Source organism: Vanacampus margaritifer, chromosome 6, assembly GCF_051991255.1.
Source record: "Vanacampus margaritifer isolate UIUO_Vmar chromosome 6, RoL_Vmar_1.0, whole genome shotgun sequence".
Taxonomy (NCBI): Eukaryota; Metazoa; Chordata; class Actinopteri; order Syngnathiformes; family Syngnathidae; genus Vanacampus; species Vanacampus margaritifer.
Genome location: NC_135437.1, coordinates 24,483,063 through 24,499,159, shown reverse-complemented (window position 1 = coordinate 24,499,159; position 16,097 = coordinate 24,483,063). Strand labels below are relative to the sequence as shown.

General features: G+C 39.7%; 2 protein-coding genes across 8 annotated transcripts in view; one reads left to right on the top strand and one right to left on the bottom strand.

Moving 5' to 3' along the window:
• Positions 1-16,097, top strand: part of tspan9a (tetraspanin 9a) — a 228,580-nt gene that overhangs the window by 192,777 nt on the left and 19,706 nt on the right. For 6 of the 7 annotated variants that reach the window (XM_077567376.1, XM_077567377.1, XM_077567374.1 and 3 more), the window contains 2 exons: positions 133-324; positions 7,253-7,327. In XM_077567376.1, the coding sequence (XP_077423502.1) occupies positions 133-324; positions 7,253-7,327 (267 nt within the window). The remainder of the gene's footprint in view (positions 1-132; positions 325-7,252; positions 7,328-16,097) is intronic. The other variant, XM_077567372.1, reaches the window with a different exon arrangement.
• The window catches only part of ttc38 (tetratricopeptide repeat domain 38), a 71,353-nt gene continuing 70,255 nt past the window's right edge, over positions 15,000-16,097 (bottom strand). Inside the window, exon 15 of the mRNA XM_077567370.1 lies at positions 15,000-15,013. The gene's annotated coding sequence lies outside the window, so the exon portion shown is untranslated. The remainder of the gene's footprint in view (positions 15,014-16,097) is intronic.

The following is a 16,097-nucleotide window of genomic DNA, read 5'->3' as shown; positions in this document are numbered from 1 at the left end:
AAAGTGTCAGACAATTAGAGTTGTTTGCGCTAGGATTTGTCCTCACAGCTGACGATTCTCTGCAGATAAATGCAGTCATGGAAGAGAACTTTGAAATGATGTTTGTTTTTTTTCTCACCTTTTGTCTTACAGTTGTGTGGCTGTGGGCTGCTCGGCGTGGGCATCTGGCTCTCCGTGTCTCAGGGCAGCTTCGCCACCTTCTCGCCCTCGTTCCCCTCACTGTCAGCTGCAAACATGGTCATCGCCATAGGCGCCATTGTCATGGTAACGGGCTTTCTTGGTTGCCTGGGTGCCATCAAAGAGAACAAGTGCCTGCTTCTGAGTGTGAGTTTTTTTTTAATTGGCACATTTACACTACCTTTGCAGTTGTTCTTCGTTAACACGTGTAAGACTAGACCACTGTTTCTTAACCTTAATTGAGCCAAGGAGCACATGTTTCACATACAAGAAATTCCCACAGAATACCACCAAACAAAAATGTCACAAAGTACTGTTGAGTGCTGAAATAATGATGATATTGTCTTAATTTATTCACAAAATTACTTTGTGTCTGTAGAGATGGGAGATACTTTTTGGACCAGATTTTTTCTTCATTATTTCATCGATGGTGATACTTACTAGGGCTGGGTATCGATCCTAATTCTTCAATCGATTCGGTTTCGATTCACAAGAGTTTAGTTCGATTTGATTTTTTCCCCCGGTTCGATTCAACTCACTTCAGTTTAATCCGATATTGATTAATAATGGATCATCAATTCTTGTTAAATATCAAGGACATGATAAAAACTCAACAGACATTAAGTTCCAAATAAAATTTTGCGGAAGCAGTAAATGTTTAAAATATTCAGTTATAATGAAAGTAACACGTGTTATGATCACTTACAGTAAGGTTTCAAACATTGACATCAGCAAGAATCAGATGAAAATATTTTCATTATCCTAATTCAATAATTGTGGATATAAGTTAAACAGATTCTGAATTGTCCTAGCAACAAGTCAGGTCTTTCATAAATGTAAGAAAATACTTAATACTTAAATTCATGTGAACAGTAAATTTAAAGAAAACAGTTAAGATCCAAGAAAAACTTTGGCATTTAAAATTCTATTTTCTTCAGAATTTATGGGGAAAAAGAGATGTTAAAATAATTGATTTATGCTTTCATGGACGGTTATCAGGCAGGAAAAGGAAAATCAATTTGGTATTGATTATTCATTTTTCTAAACCCAACCCTAATACTTTACTGATCATATCTTGTTGACATTTTTTTCAGTCAAATAATTATTATGCTTACAGACAGTTCACATGAAAATTACTGGACATTTAGTGGATACCAAATGTATTATATATAGGCGGGCATCTGACAAAATTTTGCTGGTCCATCATTCGGCATTCGTCATCGTTGGTCCGTCATTTTTTGAGCAAACCTAAATGTGACCGTCGTCAAAGACCCCTTATGATGAATACCAACATTGGATCTTGATTTCCCTTGCCCGGACACGGGTCACCAGTACCCCTCACTAGAGCCAGGCCTCCAGCTGGGACTTGTTGGCAAGCACCTGGTGGGCTAGCCTGCAATCATGAGGCCTGGCTGAGGTGACGTGGGTCCCCCTTCCCATGAGCTCACCACCTGTGGCAGGGGTGAGCTGACTTCAGGGACGTGGATCGTCACCTCTCTGGCAGACAAGGAGCCTGAGTTGGTGTGTCAGATTGAGAAGTTCTGACGAGATATAGTCAGGCTTGGCTCTACACAGATGTTCGGCTCTGGTACCGATCCTCTCTAGAGGGGTTGGACTCGCTTCTACTCTGGACTTGCCCACGGTGCGTGGTGCCAAGCAGGTGTGAGCATACTTATTGCGCCCTGTACGTTACAAAAAGGTAGCTTCCTCCTGCACCAAACAGCAGTTCATAATAAGAGCTGGAAAGGCTTGATTGGGAGGAACGCCCCCAACCCCCCCCCCCCCCCCCCCCCGTTCAGAACCTGAGCAGTGTTCTGTTATTGGACTTCTGTGCTCGTCACGAACTGAAAACTTACGGTCATCCGGAAAGGGCTCACAGTAGAGCCGCTGCTCCTCCGCATCGAGAGGATCCACCTGAGGGGGTTTGGGCATCTGATTAGGTTGCCTCCTGGACACCTACCTGGTGCGGTGGTCGAGGCATGTCCTAGATGTCCAGAGACGACCAAGGACATGCTGGAGAGAATATGTCTACCCGCTGGCCTGGGAACTAGGGATGGGTACTTTTCACATTTGAACCGATACTTAGGGATGGGAATTGATACGATTTTTCCGATTCCTTTATCAATTCTGTTTAACGATTCGATTCTATATCGATTCTCTTGTCAATTCTTTTTTGTTGTTGTTGTTTTCTAAAAAGCAGAACAAACAGGTAGATTAGTATCCACGTTGTTTTATGTCTATTTGTAAACAAGATACTACATATTTAAAATGAAAAGAAATTAAATGAAAGAGAGGCCTTAATAGGTCAACATCCTAGTACATCTTGATGGGGTGCCATGGGCTCCCAGAAAAACAAAATATTGTTTTAAAAACAAATGTAAATAAAAAAACATTATTCTCTTTAAATTTAAAAAACACAGCCTAGAATATCCTGTGGCAATACAATCAACTGAAGTCCAATGGTGAACTGTGCATTATGCAATTTTGCTAACATAAACATGAAAGCACCAACATCTTGAGAAGAAAGCAAAAATAAAACAAGTTAGGTTCCATCTCTCACGATGGAAATGTGCCATGCTAACAATTCTTTTGCAGAAAAATAAGCATATCTGCTTTTTCAGGAAGGAAATGAGATATTTCTGGACTTATGGTGTCTCCTGCTAAGGAGATGCCTTTACACACAGAAAACTTCCTGATAGCAGGGGTAGTCTGTTTCTTTTGCTCCACCACCATAGAGTGGCGCTATCCTTGCAGGGGATGGGAGTCAGGCTTCTGTACAGCTGGATCTCATGATCCACTCTCTGGGCCAGGGAAAGAAGGGGCTGTTGTTGCCGTTGGAATGGCTCGTTGTCCTCCTCTTCAAAGAGTTCCTCCAAGGCAGTCTTTTTTCTTTACTGGTGGAGCCTAAAATTAAATAGACATAATAGAAAAAGAAGCCAAGTGTTGAAAAGCTATCCACTTATCACACTGAGTTAAACTTACATAGTTTTCTTCATCTTCATCCTTAAATCCCTCCCAAGGAACTTGAGAAGAAAACAAAAATAAAACAAATAAGGTCCCATCTCTCACGATGAAAATGTGCCATAATCACATACCTCATCTGCTGCAGCTTTTATGTTTAAGGCAATTCCTGATTTTTTTGATCTAACTCAGTGTTATAATTGTCATGTTGTCAGTTTATTTTTACTAAATAAATCATCAACTGTAGCTGGTATCGTTTGGAAAGATTTTTCCAAATGTTTTCTTTGATGCTGAGTCCTCTTCTTGTACGATGTAGTGTTGCAGGATGAGCAAAATTTCACCACAGGTCGGACTTCTGTCACTGGAGACTGTCGAGGTGTAGTGCCTCCACATAAGCAGCACAAACTCTTCAGCTGTCCTTAAGTCCTCATTGCCCATTTTAGCCAGTCTGTATGTAAATGTAATGTAAACAAAACAAAAACACCAAAGATATGTTCCATAAACAATCACAAACAAGCCACATAGCATTTTTCAATATTACTCACCTTTCTTTTTCCATGGACTTTTTTTATCCATGTGTCGATGGCTGCAGCCTGGATGGCAGGAAACTGCTGGCAGAATCTCTCCATCATCAAATATAGAGAGTTCCATCTGGTCCGCTCAGAGGGTACAGTACATGCAAGGTCAGACCTTGCTGTGGAGCGCCTTGTGGCGACCTGTTTTGATTTGGTGCTATATAAAATGTACAATTATTGATTATTTCTTATTTCCTTTTGTAGTGCTAAAGGGGTAGGCAGAGAAATGAAAACCCTTTCGGTTGTATATTTATGTATGGCATTTTTTATTTATTGATTTATTTATTTGTTTTTTGACCATGTTGAATTTTTAATTTGCCAACTAACTGAATGTATTTAACGGAAGAAAGCAGCATGGTATCTACAGAAGCGAAAAACGCGCTTCTTGCACATCGTGGGCATAAATAAATAATTGCCTTGCACCTTCAGAACACATACTTAAAGTAGTACACAACATTAAAGTGCTTGACGTTATCATAGGCTCAATTATTTACATAAACTGTACTGTAAATCAGCATAATGCATAGTTTAATTGCAAATGTACTCTTCTGTATACATCAGTCAGAATCAGTCTATCAAACTTAGACCTTGTTCAAACATCATCATTAACATTATGATTATGTTCATTATCCAAGATTGTCAGCACTTGGTTCATTGCAACAGTGTGTCAATCAGCTCCATTATTGATGGCATTTGGACTCTTAAATCCACAAAATTGAATGGTGCGGTAAGTCAGTACAAAGACAGCACCACAGATATGCAGTGTTGACAGTTCTTGGAAGAGAATTCTAAAATCCACATAATCTATCAAAACCCACTTGCCATGAAGGCACATCTGCACAGGATGTACCGAGAGACGTGCTTGTTTTTATTCACCAACAAAAAACATAGTGATGATGCAAACCTTCTGGAGACTTCTTCACAAGTCATGGCAAATTATTAAGACACATTTGAGCAGCAAGAATTCAGCTCATTGCTTTATTTCCTTTAGCAGCAGAAAGACAACTGAAAAGACTTGACTGACATTGTAGCACACATCAGGGGCTGACAAAGGAATCTTAAGTGAGGGATTTGTGCTTCTTGCAAATAAGCACCAGCGTGTCTGTGTCAGTCATTTCTATGTGGTAGTCACAGCCCACTCAATTAAACATCCCCTGGTGTCACCACGGTGGATGATTTCCTGTACATACAGCACACTAGAAACTTGTTGCATTGTATTGGACAATAATGTACTATTCATGACATCACCCCTGGTGTTATTCTCTGTGCACAAAGTTATACAAGCATGTTATCTTTCACACAAGTTTTCGGTACACAGGTTCACAGTTGAGTGGATGTTGATGCTGGAAAAACAATGAGTTTGTGTTCTCTGCGCTTCGGATCAATCCCTTCAAGTCCTTGCATCAGTCAAAAGCTCCGCCAAATCCTCCTCTTTGACATGGCTTCCCTTATCTGCCGAGCAATAGCTAGCATGTGTGTGTGTGTGTGTGTGTGTGTGTGTAGCGTGGGTGAGGAGAATGAATTGGGCCTGGGTGGGGTGGTGATTGAAGTGAATTAACTCATTGACCTTCGCTCCCGGCTGTTTTACTGGATTTCGACTGATTTTGCAAGGCCCACAGAATATTGTGTTCTATTGCTTTAAAAACATGGAACCTACCAAAAGAAAGATTAGAGTCTCTTCTTTCATCAGGAAAAAGTATATTTCTATCTGTTCCAGTTTTGCAGCAATTACCGTTAGAATTATAGCTAAGTTTCATCATTATTCACAAATCTGTTTAGAACTGCGGGTAAATGAGCTTTTTTTTTTCAACATGGCCCTGGTTGATCTCTTATACTCTGCTGTCATCTGCTGGCCGTTTTTGCAATTACTACCATTGCTTCACCCGTTATCTGCAGTTCAGGGGCTGCTTCAAAGCCTTTTGTATACTCTAGCATTAAAACACAACAACGTATAAATACCCTTAAAACACTTGAAACATTTAAAAATTAGATTATACATTTTTGGGAGCAAATGAGTTAGTTGACTACATCATTTATATTATTTCAGCACATTACAATGCTACTACACTTTTGTGCCACTCCCGTTTTCACATAAAGACATTTCGGTGGACTGTAATTAAACACAAATACAAACAAATGATTATATATATATATTGGGATATAGGTCAGTCTTGAAAATGTTCATTTTGGGGGGGATATGAAATTTTATGTTTTAAAAGTACTAGTGGTATTGGTGCTAGGTATTGGTATTGGTGACTAGTCAAGAGTTGAGCACTTGTGAACAATATTGTGTTCTATTGCTTTAAAAACATGGAACCTACCAAAAGAAAGATTAGAGTCTCTTCTTTCATCAGGAAAAAGTATATTTCTATCTGTTCCAGTTTTGCAGCAATTACCGTTAGAATTATAGCTAAGTTTCATCATTATTCACAAATCTGTTTAGAACTGCGGGTAAATGAGCTTTTTTTTCAACATGGCCCTGGTTGATCTCTTATACTCTGCTGTCATCTGCTGGCCGTTTTTGCAATTACTACCATTGCTTCACCCGTTATCTGCAGTTCAGGGGCTGCATCAAAGCCTTTTGTATACTCTAGCATTAAAAAACAACAACGTATAAATACCCTTAAAACACTTGAAACATTTAAAAATTAGATTATACATTTTTGGGAGCAAATTAGTTAGTTGACTACATCATTTATATTATTTCAGCACATTACAAAGCTACTACACTTTTGTGCCACTCCCGTTTTCACATAAAGACATTTCGGTGGACTGTAATTAAACACAAATACAAACAAATGATTATATATATATATTGGGATATAGGTCAGTCTTGAAAATGATCATTTTGGGGGGGGATATGAAATTTTATGTTTTAAAAGTACTAGTGGTATTGGTGCTAGGTATTGGTGTTGGTGACTAGTCAAGAGTTGAGCACTCATACTGATATCAAATATAATTTGAAATGATTGTCCCAACAAGAAGTAGTTGTCCAATATTGCATTTGTTTGTATTTTTGTTTTGCATTTCTTCTTCTTTGCCATCTGCTTGGTAAATATTTAGCTCAGAGGAAGACAAGTAAGGAGAGAAAAATAATAGATGAGCTGCTAGGCTATATTGGAAATTAATCTTAGGAGGTATTAAAACCATTCTCCCTTCGCTCTCATCTTCATGAGCCCTCTGGCACTTTGATTCCTTTTTTTTCCCCATTCCTGCTTTCTTCCCACCTACTCTTCCATCCCTCATTTTAAGTCTTTTCTGCTTAAAGGTTTTTGAAAATGTGCTACTGTATTTTATAATCTGGTTGCGGAGACGTCATGAAATCACAAAATGTGTTGCGTTCCCATGTTGTAAGTATTACAGCATGTAATCTCCATGTGGTGTTTTGAACGAGTGAAGTCAAATAGTTGCTGTTTTTCCACACTTTGTACGTACTTGCAACAGGCCTTTTGTATCATGTGTCAGCTAAAATGTTTTTGTATTTTCATCTTTTTTCGCTGGCTTCTAAAGAGTTTTTTTTTCTCCCTTTTTTCTGACAGTTTTTCATCGTACTGCTGATAATTCTCCTGACAGAGCTGATATTACTCATCCTGTTCTTTGTGTACTCAGATAAGGTAGGTTCAATTCGTTTTTGGAATAAATTGAAGTTTGCCTCATTTGCCTTCGTTTGGTTCTGTCAGTCAAAACGGGACATCTCTCACACCTGCAGAGGAAAAGCAAAGAAGGGCGTGAATATATTTGACATTTCTCCATTCTAAATAAAGATAGTCTGCTGTCAAAGGTTAGACCCTAAAATGCAGGCCAATCCCCACCAGTTGGCTTGCTACAAGTGTTTCAGTGCACATTTCCCATGACGCCCGTTAAGTTCAAGTTAAGTGTGCGTGCGTGTGTGTATTTAGGGGCAACAGATGACAATATTTAAAACTGGAGAAATTACTGACATCCTTGTGCAATCTGGAGACCATCCTTTATGAAATTGTTCCTCAAATATTCATATTGAGGGTCTTATAAACGCAATGAAAAGCACTAACGAAATCGTATTTTTCAAGGGCAAATTAATCATTTTATTTATGGGCGTGTAACTGTGTATATGTATGTTTTATTTAATATAATATTTTCATTTAACAAAGTACAGTGACGGCAGTGGTGAATCATTTCTACAGTGTGTGACTTAAATTTTTGCAACATTGTCAGTAAGAGACTTACTTTTCACAGGTCTGACAGTAAGTTTTATACAGTAAGCATTTTTTTATTTATTAGAGGTGTTAAAAAAAAAACGATTTGGCAATATATCGCGATATTACAGCGCACAATTCTCGTATCGATTCAATATGCAGCCAAATCGATTTTTAAAGCTCAATTTTCGATGGAAATATTCAACACAATGTCACAATTGGAATTAGGGTTTACATTTTAAGCATGGAAGAATGTTATATTAATGGAACATTAAGCCTTAGAATTTTATTTCAATGCTCTGTAAACATGAAACAGATTGCAACCTGTTTGTTAAATACAGTAGACCACATTTATAAGCCTGAAGTAGATTTTCATACAAATCTTACAGTGTATATGGACAAGTTTACTGATTAGTATTTTCTAAATTTGAGTCTTAAAAAAAATCGCAATAATTGACTTATATCGGAATTAATCGGTATCAAATCAATACAGATCGAATCGCAAGGTACTAGGCAATTCACACCCCTAGTACTTGTAAAATATATTATCAGCTATTCTAAGTGTACAGATTGTCTCTTTGGTATACACTGCAACTGTTTGGTCTCCTCTCAAATGGATTATTTTTTTTTTTGTCAAAGTTGCACAAATATTCTAATGGAATCTGTCAAGCATTGTGTATTTTAACCAGGGCAAATTGTTGTATATTAAATATTTTAATGGCAGTACTTGGGGTATATGTAATTATTGTTTGACTATTTATTTTAGGCCCTGAAGGAGTTAGGCCCGTCAGGAACAAATATGTCGGCTGCCTTATCTCACTAATATTATTGGCTGAACTTTGAGGAGATGATTGGGGACAATCCTCACCTTGATCCCTCCTATAGAACTTATTAGAGTCTCTCAGCTGCCTTGGTCGGGCAGGCGAGCTGAGGTACAGCTCTGAATTTCTCAAATCTGATTTCTTTGAGTGCCATGTTTTACTCAGGAATACATCACTTCCAGCGAACATTAGCAGTGTTTTATATTTTCCTCGTTAGGCAAAATCCCACAGTGCGCATATACTGTTTTACACCAAATGATAAGCAAAAACACAATAATGCATTTAATTTATTGCTCTTCAGACATAATTAGAAACGAAGGCTATTACATTTAAGTAAAATGTTTGGTATTAAAAACCTGTCGTCCTGCAGCTCTGACGATACGGTATTTTACTCACACTCGACTACACGCAAAGTTAGTAACCATTTCAGCTGCCTTCCTCCCTCTAGTGGAATCTGGCATGACGTATAAGGAACTCCTCATCCTCTGATACAGGCTGTGATCAGAGGAATCATTAATCCTCTTTTGCTACTTGATCTTCTAATCACAAGGCATTTATTAACAAGCCTTGAATACGCACCAAAGCTGGCCGCTTTAAAATTTGGATTGACAGATGACTGTGGATTGTTTGGTCTTTAAAATGATAGATAAATGAAGTGCTGCAATTCCCTTCAGAATCTTGCTAAAATTATGTCTCTATGGTACTTCAAGTGATACAGATCTGTTGCAGAAAGATTGGACGGTAGAATTTAAAATGATAAACTGTTATCTTGTTTATCTAGCGTTTTCAGGTGTAAATAGTGTAACATTATATAACCATAATACCTGCAATGAACTCAAGTGAGTAAAAAAACATAACCCAGTCAACCAAGGTGGACAACGGAGAATGAACATGAAGTGTTTTGATTTTGGCACAATTACAGGAAGATTACACCAAATAGCACCTTGTGTTTTGCCCTTTCGATCCTCATTGTCGAAGGTGCTCTTATCTTTGCTGTTGGTTTCCCAAAACAAGAATCTATGATTCTTGCATGCTTCTTAATGGCAAGAAAAAAATACTCCTACGTCAACTGATTTTTATATTCCAATGTCTCTAATGATGGCAATGCACTAAAACTAAACAACATAAAAATACATAACTCATTACCGCATGACTAAGATAAAAATTTTAACAAGCAGCAAGAAAAAGTAGCTGATCAACATGATTCTTGGATTTTTCTTTTCCTAGTCATTCTATAGGCTTGCATCGACACTCGTGAAGCAATGCGAGGGTGAAAGGCAATGTATGTTTAATAAATCAGGGCATCTTTAAACTGTGTGTGGTGGATCCCTCCTCATTTGAAGAACCATCACAAAAGCTACAAGGCCATAATCCGATGTGCAAAACAAAGGGGTTTAAACGTGCTAAATGTGCTTGAGTCACGTTATGACACCTCATCACGCACCCACTTCAGTGAGATGATTGTGTCCAAGTCTTTTTCAGCAGAAAAAGACAAACAATGTAGAGAAATCATCGTTGGGTATCCTCCCTAACATTGACCAATTCCAGGGCAACAAAAATGACATGACAGCAGAGTGGGAACTGATGAGCCCCATGATGCAGATACGCCCCCTCCTGCAGTATACATTGGCACAAAACTAAAGCCAGAAGCAGTGACTGAGTTGTGAGGATAGAGAGATCCAATACTAATATCCTTGTCATGACAGATAATGCATAATCATAAGTTTTACTTTCTTTTCTTCCTTTTCAATGATGTGCACATTGGCTAGTTTAAAAAAAGAGGATGTGCTTTACATTGCGCAGTCCATGTATATGAAAAAGGTATCCTACCATATATTGCAATTCAGTTGAATTATTTTTTACATGGGCAAAAAGTATTATAGAAAATGAAAGACCAATTAACTATTGGCCCTTTTTTCCCTTTTTTTTTCCTTTTCTTTTTTGCAGATCCAAAAAAATCATCCAGTCAGTGATTCAAAGCCCTGATACAATCCAAACCGCTGTTTGTTTGTTTTTTTGTATTCCTTGCACCTCTACTACAGTAGTAGTTTACTCTGCTGTGCTGGACAGAGAGTATAAAAAGTACTTCATAGACATCACTATAATGAATATGTACAATGCAGAGATACCTCTCATCCTTCTATGCTTTCAGTTTGATCATGGAAATGCAAATAAATTGTCCTAACTGTACTGTTTAGTCGAAGCACTTTGCTGTATGCCATTTCTCAATGTAGCCCTATGTTCTTCAGTCGGCTGTTCAAATGCCATACAGAATCTGTGCTATAATAAAGTCAGGTCCTGCAATTAGCAAACAGCTGACTACAGCAGATGGTCGTGCCACAAACCAGATTATTGCTATTCGTCTTTAGCGCTGTGACCTCATTGTTTCTCTGTCAACCCGACAGGCCAAGCCAAACAGCGGTAAAGGTTTATTAGCTCACAATGCGGAAGCCCAACCTGGCAAAAACACAAGGGAACCAGCAGAGCATGTGCAGCAGGATGTAGGGCGGAAAGAAAAAAGAAAAAAGAACAACATTGCAGAAGGGGGGAAGGTAGGAAGAGAAAACAGTTGGACTCGGGAGAGATGGAAGTCAGATAATAAAGGCATGAATAAAAATTGGATTGGTGGAGTAACAGAGGGACAATGTCAATTGTTTACACAGAGAGCCACAATGTCATTCAGTAGAGCACAGACCTCAGCCATGGTTCACCAAGGATCACATAAAAGTGTACCACTTTGGACATTTGGGGGTGGGGAAGATGCTTCCATCATGACTCAAACATTTGTCAACAGTGACAAATGTTACAATTCCCCCCCACCATCAATATTTTATTTGTCTGTGTTTGTGAGTTATCAGGCTACTTTCTGGTTGTTTGAAAATTACCTAAGAGATTTTGTTATGAGTGTGCAGCATAAGGGACCCGATTTGCAGGGAAGCAAAGGTGCTCTTGAAAAATATTTCATTTCAGGAATGCTGTAGAAAATGAAAACAAGGCACGTAGGGATAATCAAAAACTAAATTAAAGAAAGTAAAAAAATAAACAAAAATAAAAAGAGGTCAAAACTGACAACTGACAAAAGAAGCAGTGAACTAAATAAAACAAACTGACGACACATCGAGAAACACCTGGGGTCTATTTCACAAAGCAGGTGTAACGAATATTGCCCGCCACTCTCAATTTTTTTTATTTTATTTGCCTTTTTAAACAGTTCCGCCTGGGGAATGTGTGTCCTTAACCCTGTGTTTTCTCAAACCAACCAGAGACAGTTCAAAAAGGAAAAACCCTTTGAATTTCCCCCAGCAGGGACCGGATTTAGTTTTTACAACACACAGGAAACACATACCACAGTGCCTACCAAGACCTAAAAGCCTGTTTAGCAAACAAACTAGCGATAAGACTGCTTATAAGTCCCCAGACCACTTTTATGGTCTGGTCTATCTACAGGAATCAGCCATATGTTTTTGGAACAACACCCCTTGGAAGTTATACGGTACAACAGTGCCCTCCAGCGGCCACTATCGGTATTATCCTCAAGAATCCTGCCGCTCGTAATTAATCTGAAGTCTATATAATTCGGTACAGAAACAGACTCTATGTACTTGACTGACATCAATTGACTTCTGTTGTTTAGCTTTGTACACAACCTGTATGTCTATCTCAAATGAATGATGTGTATAACTTCTGCAGCCATCTAAGTTCAGCTAATTAGTAAGCTTAGCGGATTCAATAACTTTATGATCGCGGTAATGTTTGAAATGTGTTCAGAATGATAAATGAAGCATTTGGCTTGTCAATTCTGATCAAAAGTTATCAAATGCTATCCCAAAAGCTTGGTCTCAGTCGACCAAGTCTGATTCAAGCGCACGGAAGAGGCGGGACTACTATTCCAACCCCCTGGGACCCCAGTTTAAAAGCCAGTGCGCGAAGGAACTTCCCCCTCTTTTTTGCCTCTCTTCTTCTCTCTTCTCCCTCTTCGCTCTTCCTGCCCCATGAACTTCTCCCGACCACCACGAGAGACGTGGCCGCCGAACACGCTGAGAGCGCCCACGCGGCTTCCTTCTTTGAGCCCCGGACTGGAGCCACACCGCGCCCCCCAAAGCACGCATCACTCAAGGACTCGCAACCACATTGCGCGTGCCAAAACGCGCTTGTCTGTTCCTGCCGAGAGCCGACCCACCTACTTTCCGCTCTCTGAATCACACAGTGTCCCGCTGACCCGGTTCCACGACGGCTATTAGGCACGCCAGTGACCCATTTCTGTTTCAGCCGTGCGCCCAAGACACCCAGCTACGCCCAAACCAACTGACTGCGACCTCTCAACTGCGCAAGCACATCACTACCAACCGGGACTTGTGCCAGGCAAGGACCCGCCGCGGCCTCCACGACGCGTGCATACCTCCCCACCAACCGGAGACGTGCAGCGGCCTCTCAGTCGTGCGGCCATCACCATCAGCCAGAGACAAGTGCAGCCTTCTAGCTGCGTGTGCGCTGACCGCCCAGATTGCCTCCAACGGACTTTTCTTCAACTGAGGATCGACGCTCTCCGAGTCCCTCTCTCTCCCGTGCACCTGAACCAGCCCGTAAGTGCGCCTTCATTGCAATCTGACCATATACCACTGGCGCAACGCTTTTATTCAAATATAAAAGGATTGACATTTCAAAACGCTTCCATCTCTATTCCCCATCTACCTTTTTCATTCCCTTTTTATCTTAGTTCATTAGGTTGCATGTTGTCTTTTTATCTGTGATTCACATTTTTTATTCCGTTTCATTAATAGGTTAGCCTGTGACTGATATATGTGTGTGTTTACTAAATAAATTTGTTGTCTCGAAATTCCATTTCTGACGAATAATTTGTGATAATTTACTGAGTGGATTAGTTATTCTCTTATTAAAGCAAATAACTCTATGATTAACTAAAGTAGCAACTTCAGATTATAAATTCTTGATAATAGGATTTGTATCGTTTATTTTGCTCCTACAAACAAGCAAAGTCATTGTGGTGCCCCCAGAGGTTGCTAAGGAAATTACAACTCCCCTCAGTACAGTCTAAATTTCTTGTTTGCCATTACGGCACACCAAATAATCGCTACACAGGTTTAGTGAGAACCCTGGGTCAAGCAACCCTGAAATGAAACCCTGCGTCTTCCGTTACAGAAAGGGAGCTAACTGAAACCAGAGGAAAACAGGTAACTCGAGCCTGTTTCATAAAAAGAGGTCATTTAAGCTCTCGGTCAGTTACCGTAGTAACAGTGTCCATGAACCTAACCTGGGCGGTAGCAGGTTTTTCACAATGAACTTTTGAATGAAGGTTTTCTCTTTCCCCGCCTCCTTTCAGCCACACACGACATTTCATTTCCTCGTTCATTCAGTGCAGTGTGGCGACTTTTTGCATTAATACGCCCACAGTCTAAAGCGTAAAGTCCACGAATATGGCATGTCCTTTTGACAATGACCTTATTGATGAAGGTGCCGCATTATTGCGCAGGGAATTAAATATTTGTCGTGAGATTGTTATCAGACCGTGCAACTGTTCTCTTTTTGAGCGGTACCGTTTCACATCACAGTCCATTATCTACAGTACATACACAACTTAATCCGTCCTTACATTTGCAAAATTACCAGCCGCAGTTCTGCACTCACATCGCAGTATATATTGTGTGCTGCGCTACTTACCGTTTGAATAATGTTTTTATATTTCATCTTAAGTCAAGTGCGCTTCTCTCCCTCAGCATTGCACCTAAATGAAATTAATTAATGTGCTACCATTCAACATGTTTCCCCTGTAATATTATTGTGATTGCAAATGACTATATATAAATTTATGCATTGACCCAACTCAATCAGCAACATTCTCCCACGCCGCTTTCTTTTATGGGGAGCCGCTGCGGTGTTCAAATTCGCCATATGATAGCATTAAGATTTTCAGTTGAGATGGGTAAAAAAAAACGCAGAGGGCTCCATTGATCTGGTCTTTTTAGTGTAGAGTTTCCTCTCTCAATGCATGTCAACTCGCTGTTCAGGGTTAGTCTCAGTGATTGTTGAACATGCTTTATGAAGTGGACCCTTGAACAAGGCTAAGGGAGCTGATTGGTAGACGCAAGAGACCGGGGCTGCCGAGAACAGGTTGGCACAACAACCTAACGAGACAGACAAGATGAGAAGGAATACAGGGAAAACATGATGAAACTAAAAACCACATCAACACTAACACAAATCATGACAGTTTGTGTTCTGTCGTGACTCAAATCAAGGAAGTCTTTGTAATCATTCACCACTTATCCTCTATATCGGATTACTGGTGAGATGGTGCCTATATCAGGTCATTTTGGTGAAAGATGAATTGGTTGGTAGTCAATCACAATGCACAGAGAAGTGCTCAGTTCATTGCCAAAGTGTAATGGGTTGTTGCATGCCAGAATGCCACAAAGTTTCATGCAAATCAGCTGTGCAGTCGTTGTTTTTTCCGCCTTATCCTGCTAACTCATTAGCAAATTGGCCAACAACCAGCATTCTAAACATTTTAACATTCAATAAGTGGTCATTAAAATGGAATACATTCTATGCATGTCTACGCATTGTTTGGCATTTAAACACTTATTTTCTGGACTTTGAGCATGTTTTTTTGGGGACTAATTAAGAGAGAGGGAAAAAAAGAATCCAACCAAGACGGCAATCTAATAAGGTGACTGATTATTTCATCAAACGCAACCAACCAGCAGGCTATCAGCAAATGTTCAATTCATGGCCGTGATTTATTATTACAGACCTAACAGAGAGCAAGCAGGGGTTTCTCTCATACAAGTGAACATTGTGGCCTTGGGCGCTTCAGGCAAGGCTTACAACGCATCCATGGGAATTCAATATCCTCTTTAATGATGTGTTGTTGGGGACCTTTGGCTCTGATGGTCTTTCTCTCCACATCATTTATTAGACTTCTGGAACAGTTATCTCAACTCTTCTAGACAGTACGCAGTGAGTGGAATGAAGTGAGTGGAAACAATTTGACGTGAAATTAGTGCTGTGAGCGCAACCATGACGACTGTGCAGTCCATGATGGAAAACGTTCAGTGTGTGGCTGTGTTGAAATACTTTGATTCTTGTCTCAACTGGCATATGTTTACTGAACCACCCACATACTGTGCTGGAGAGATTCGATAATTGAATATTTCAATTGCTCAAAGCAATGGAATCAAAATAGTATTCTCACAAAGCACTAATTGCTCATTACACTCCCTACTGTAAATATGCAATACTGTACTCTGCTTCTACTAGCAGCTGAGGCTTCAGTCATTAGATATTCCTGCTGAGTGCCACAGCAAACGAGAGCGGATAATTACTAGAATAGCACTCATAAGCTTACAGAGCTCCACTAAGGTGCAACA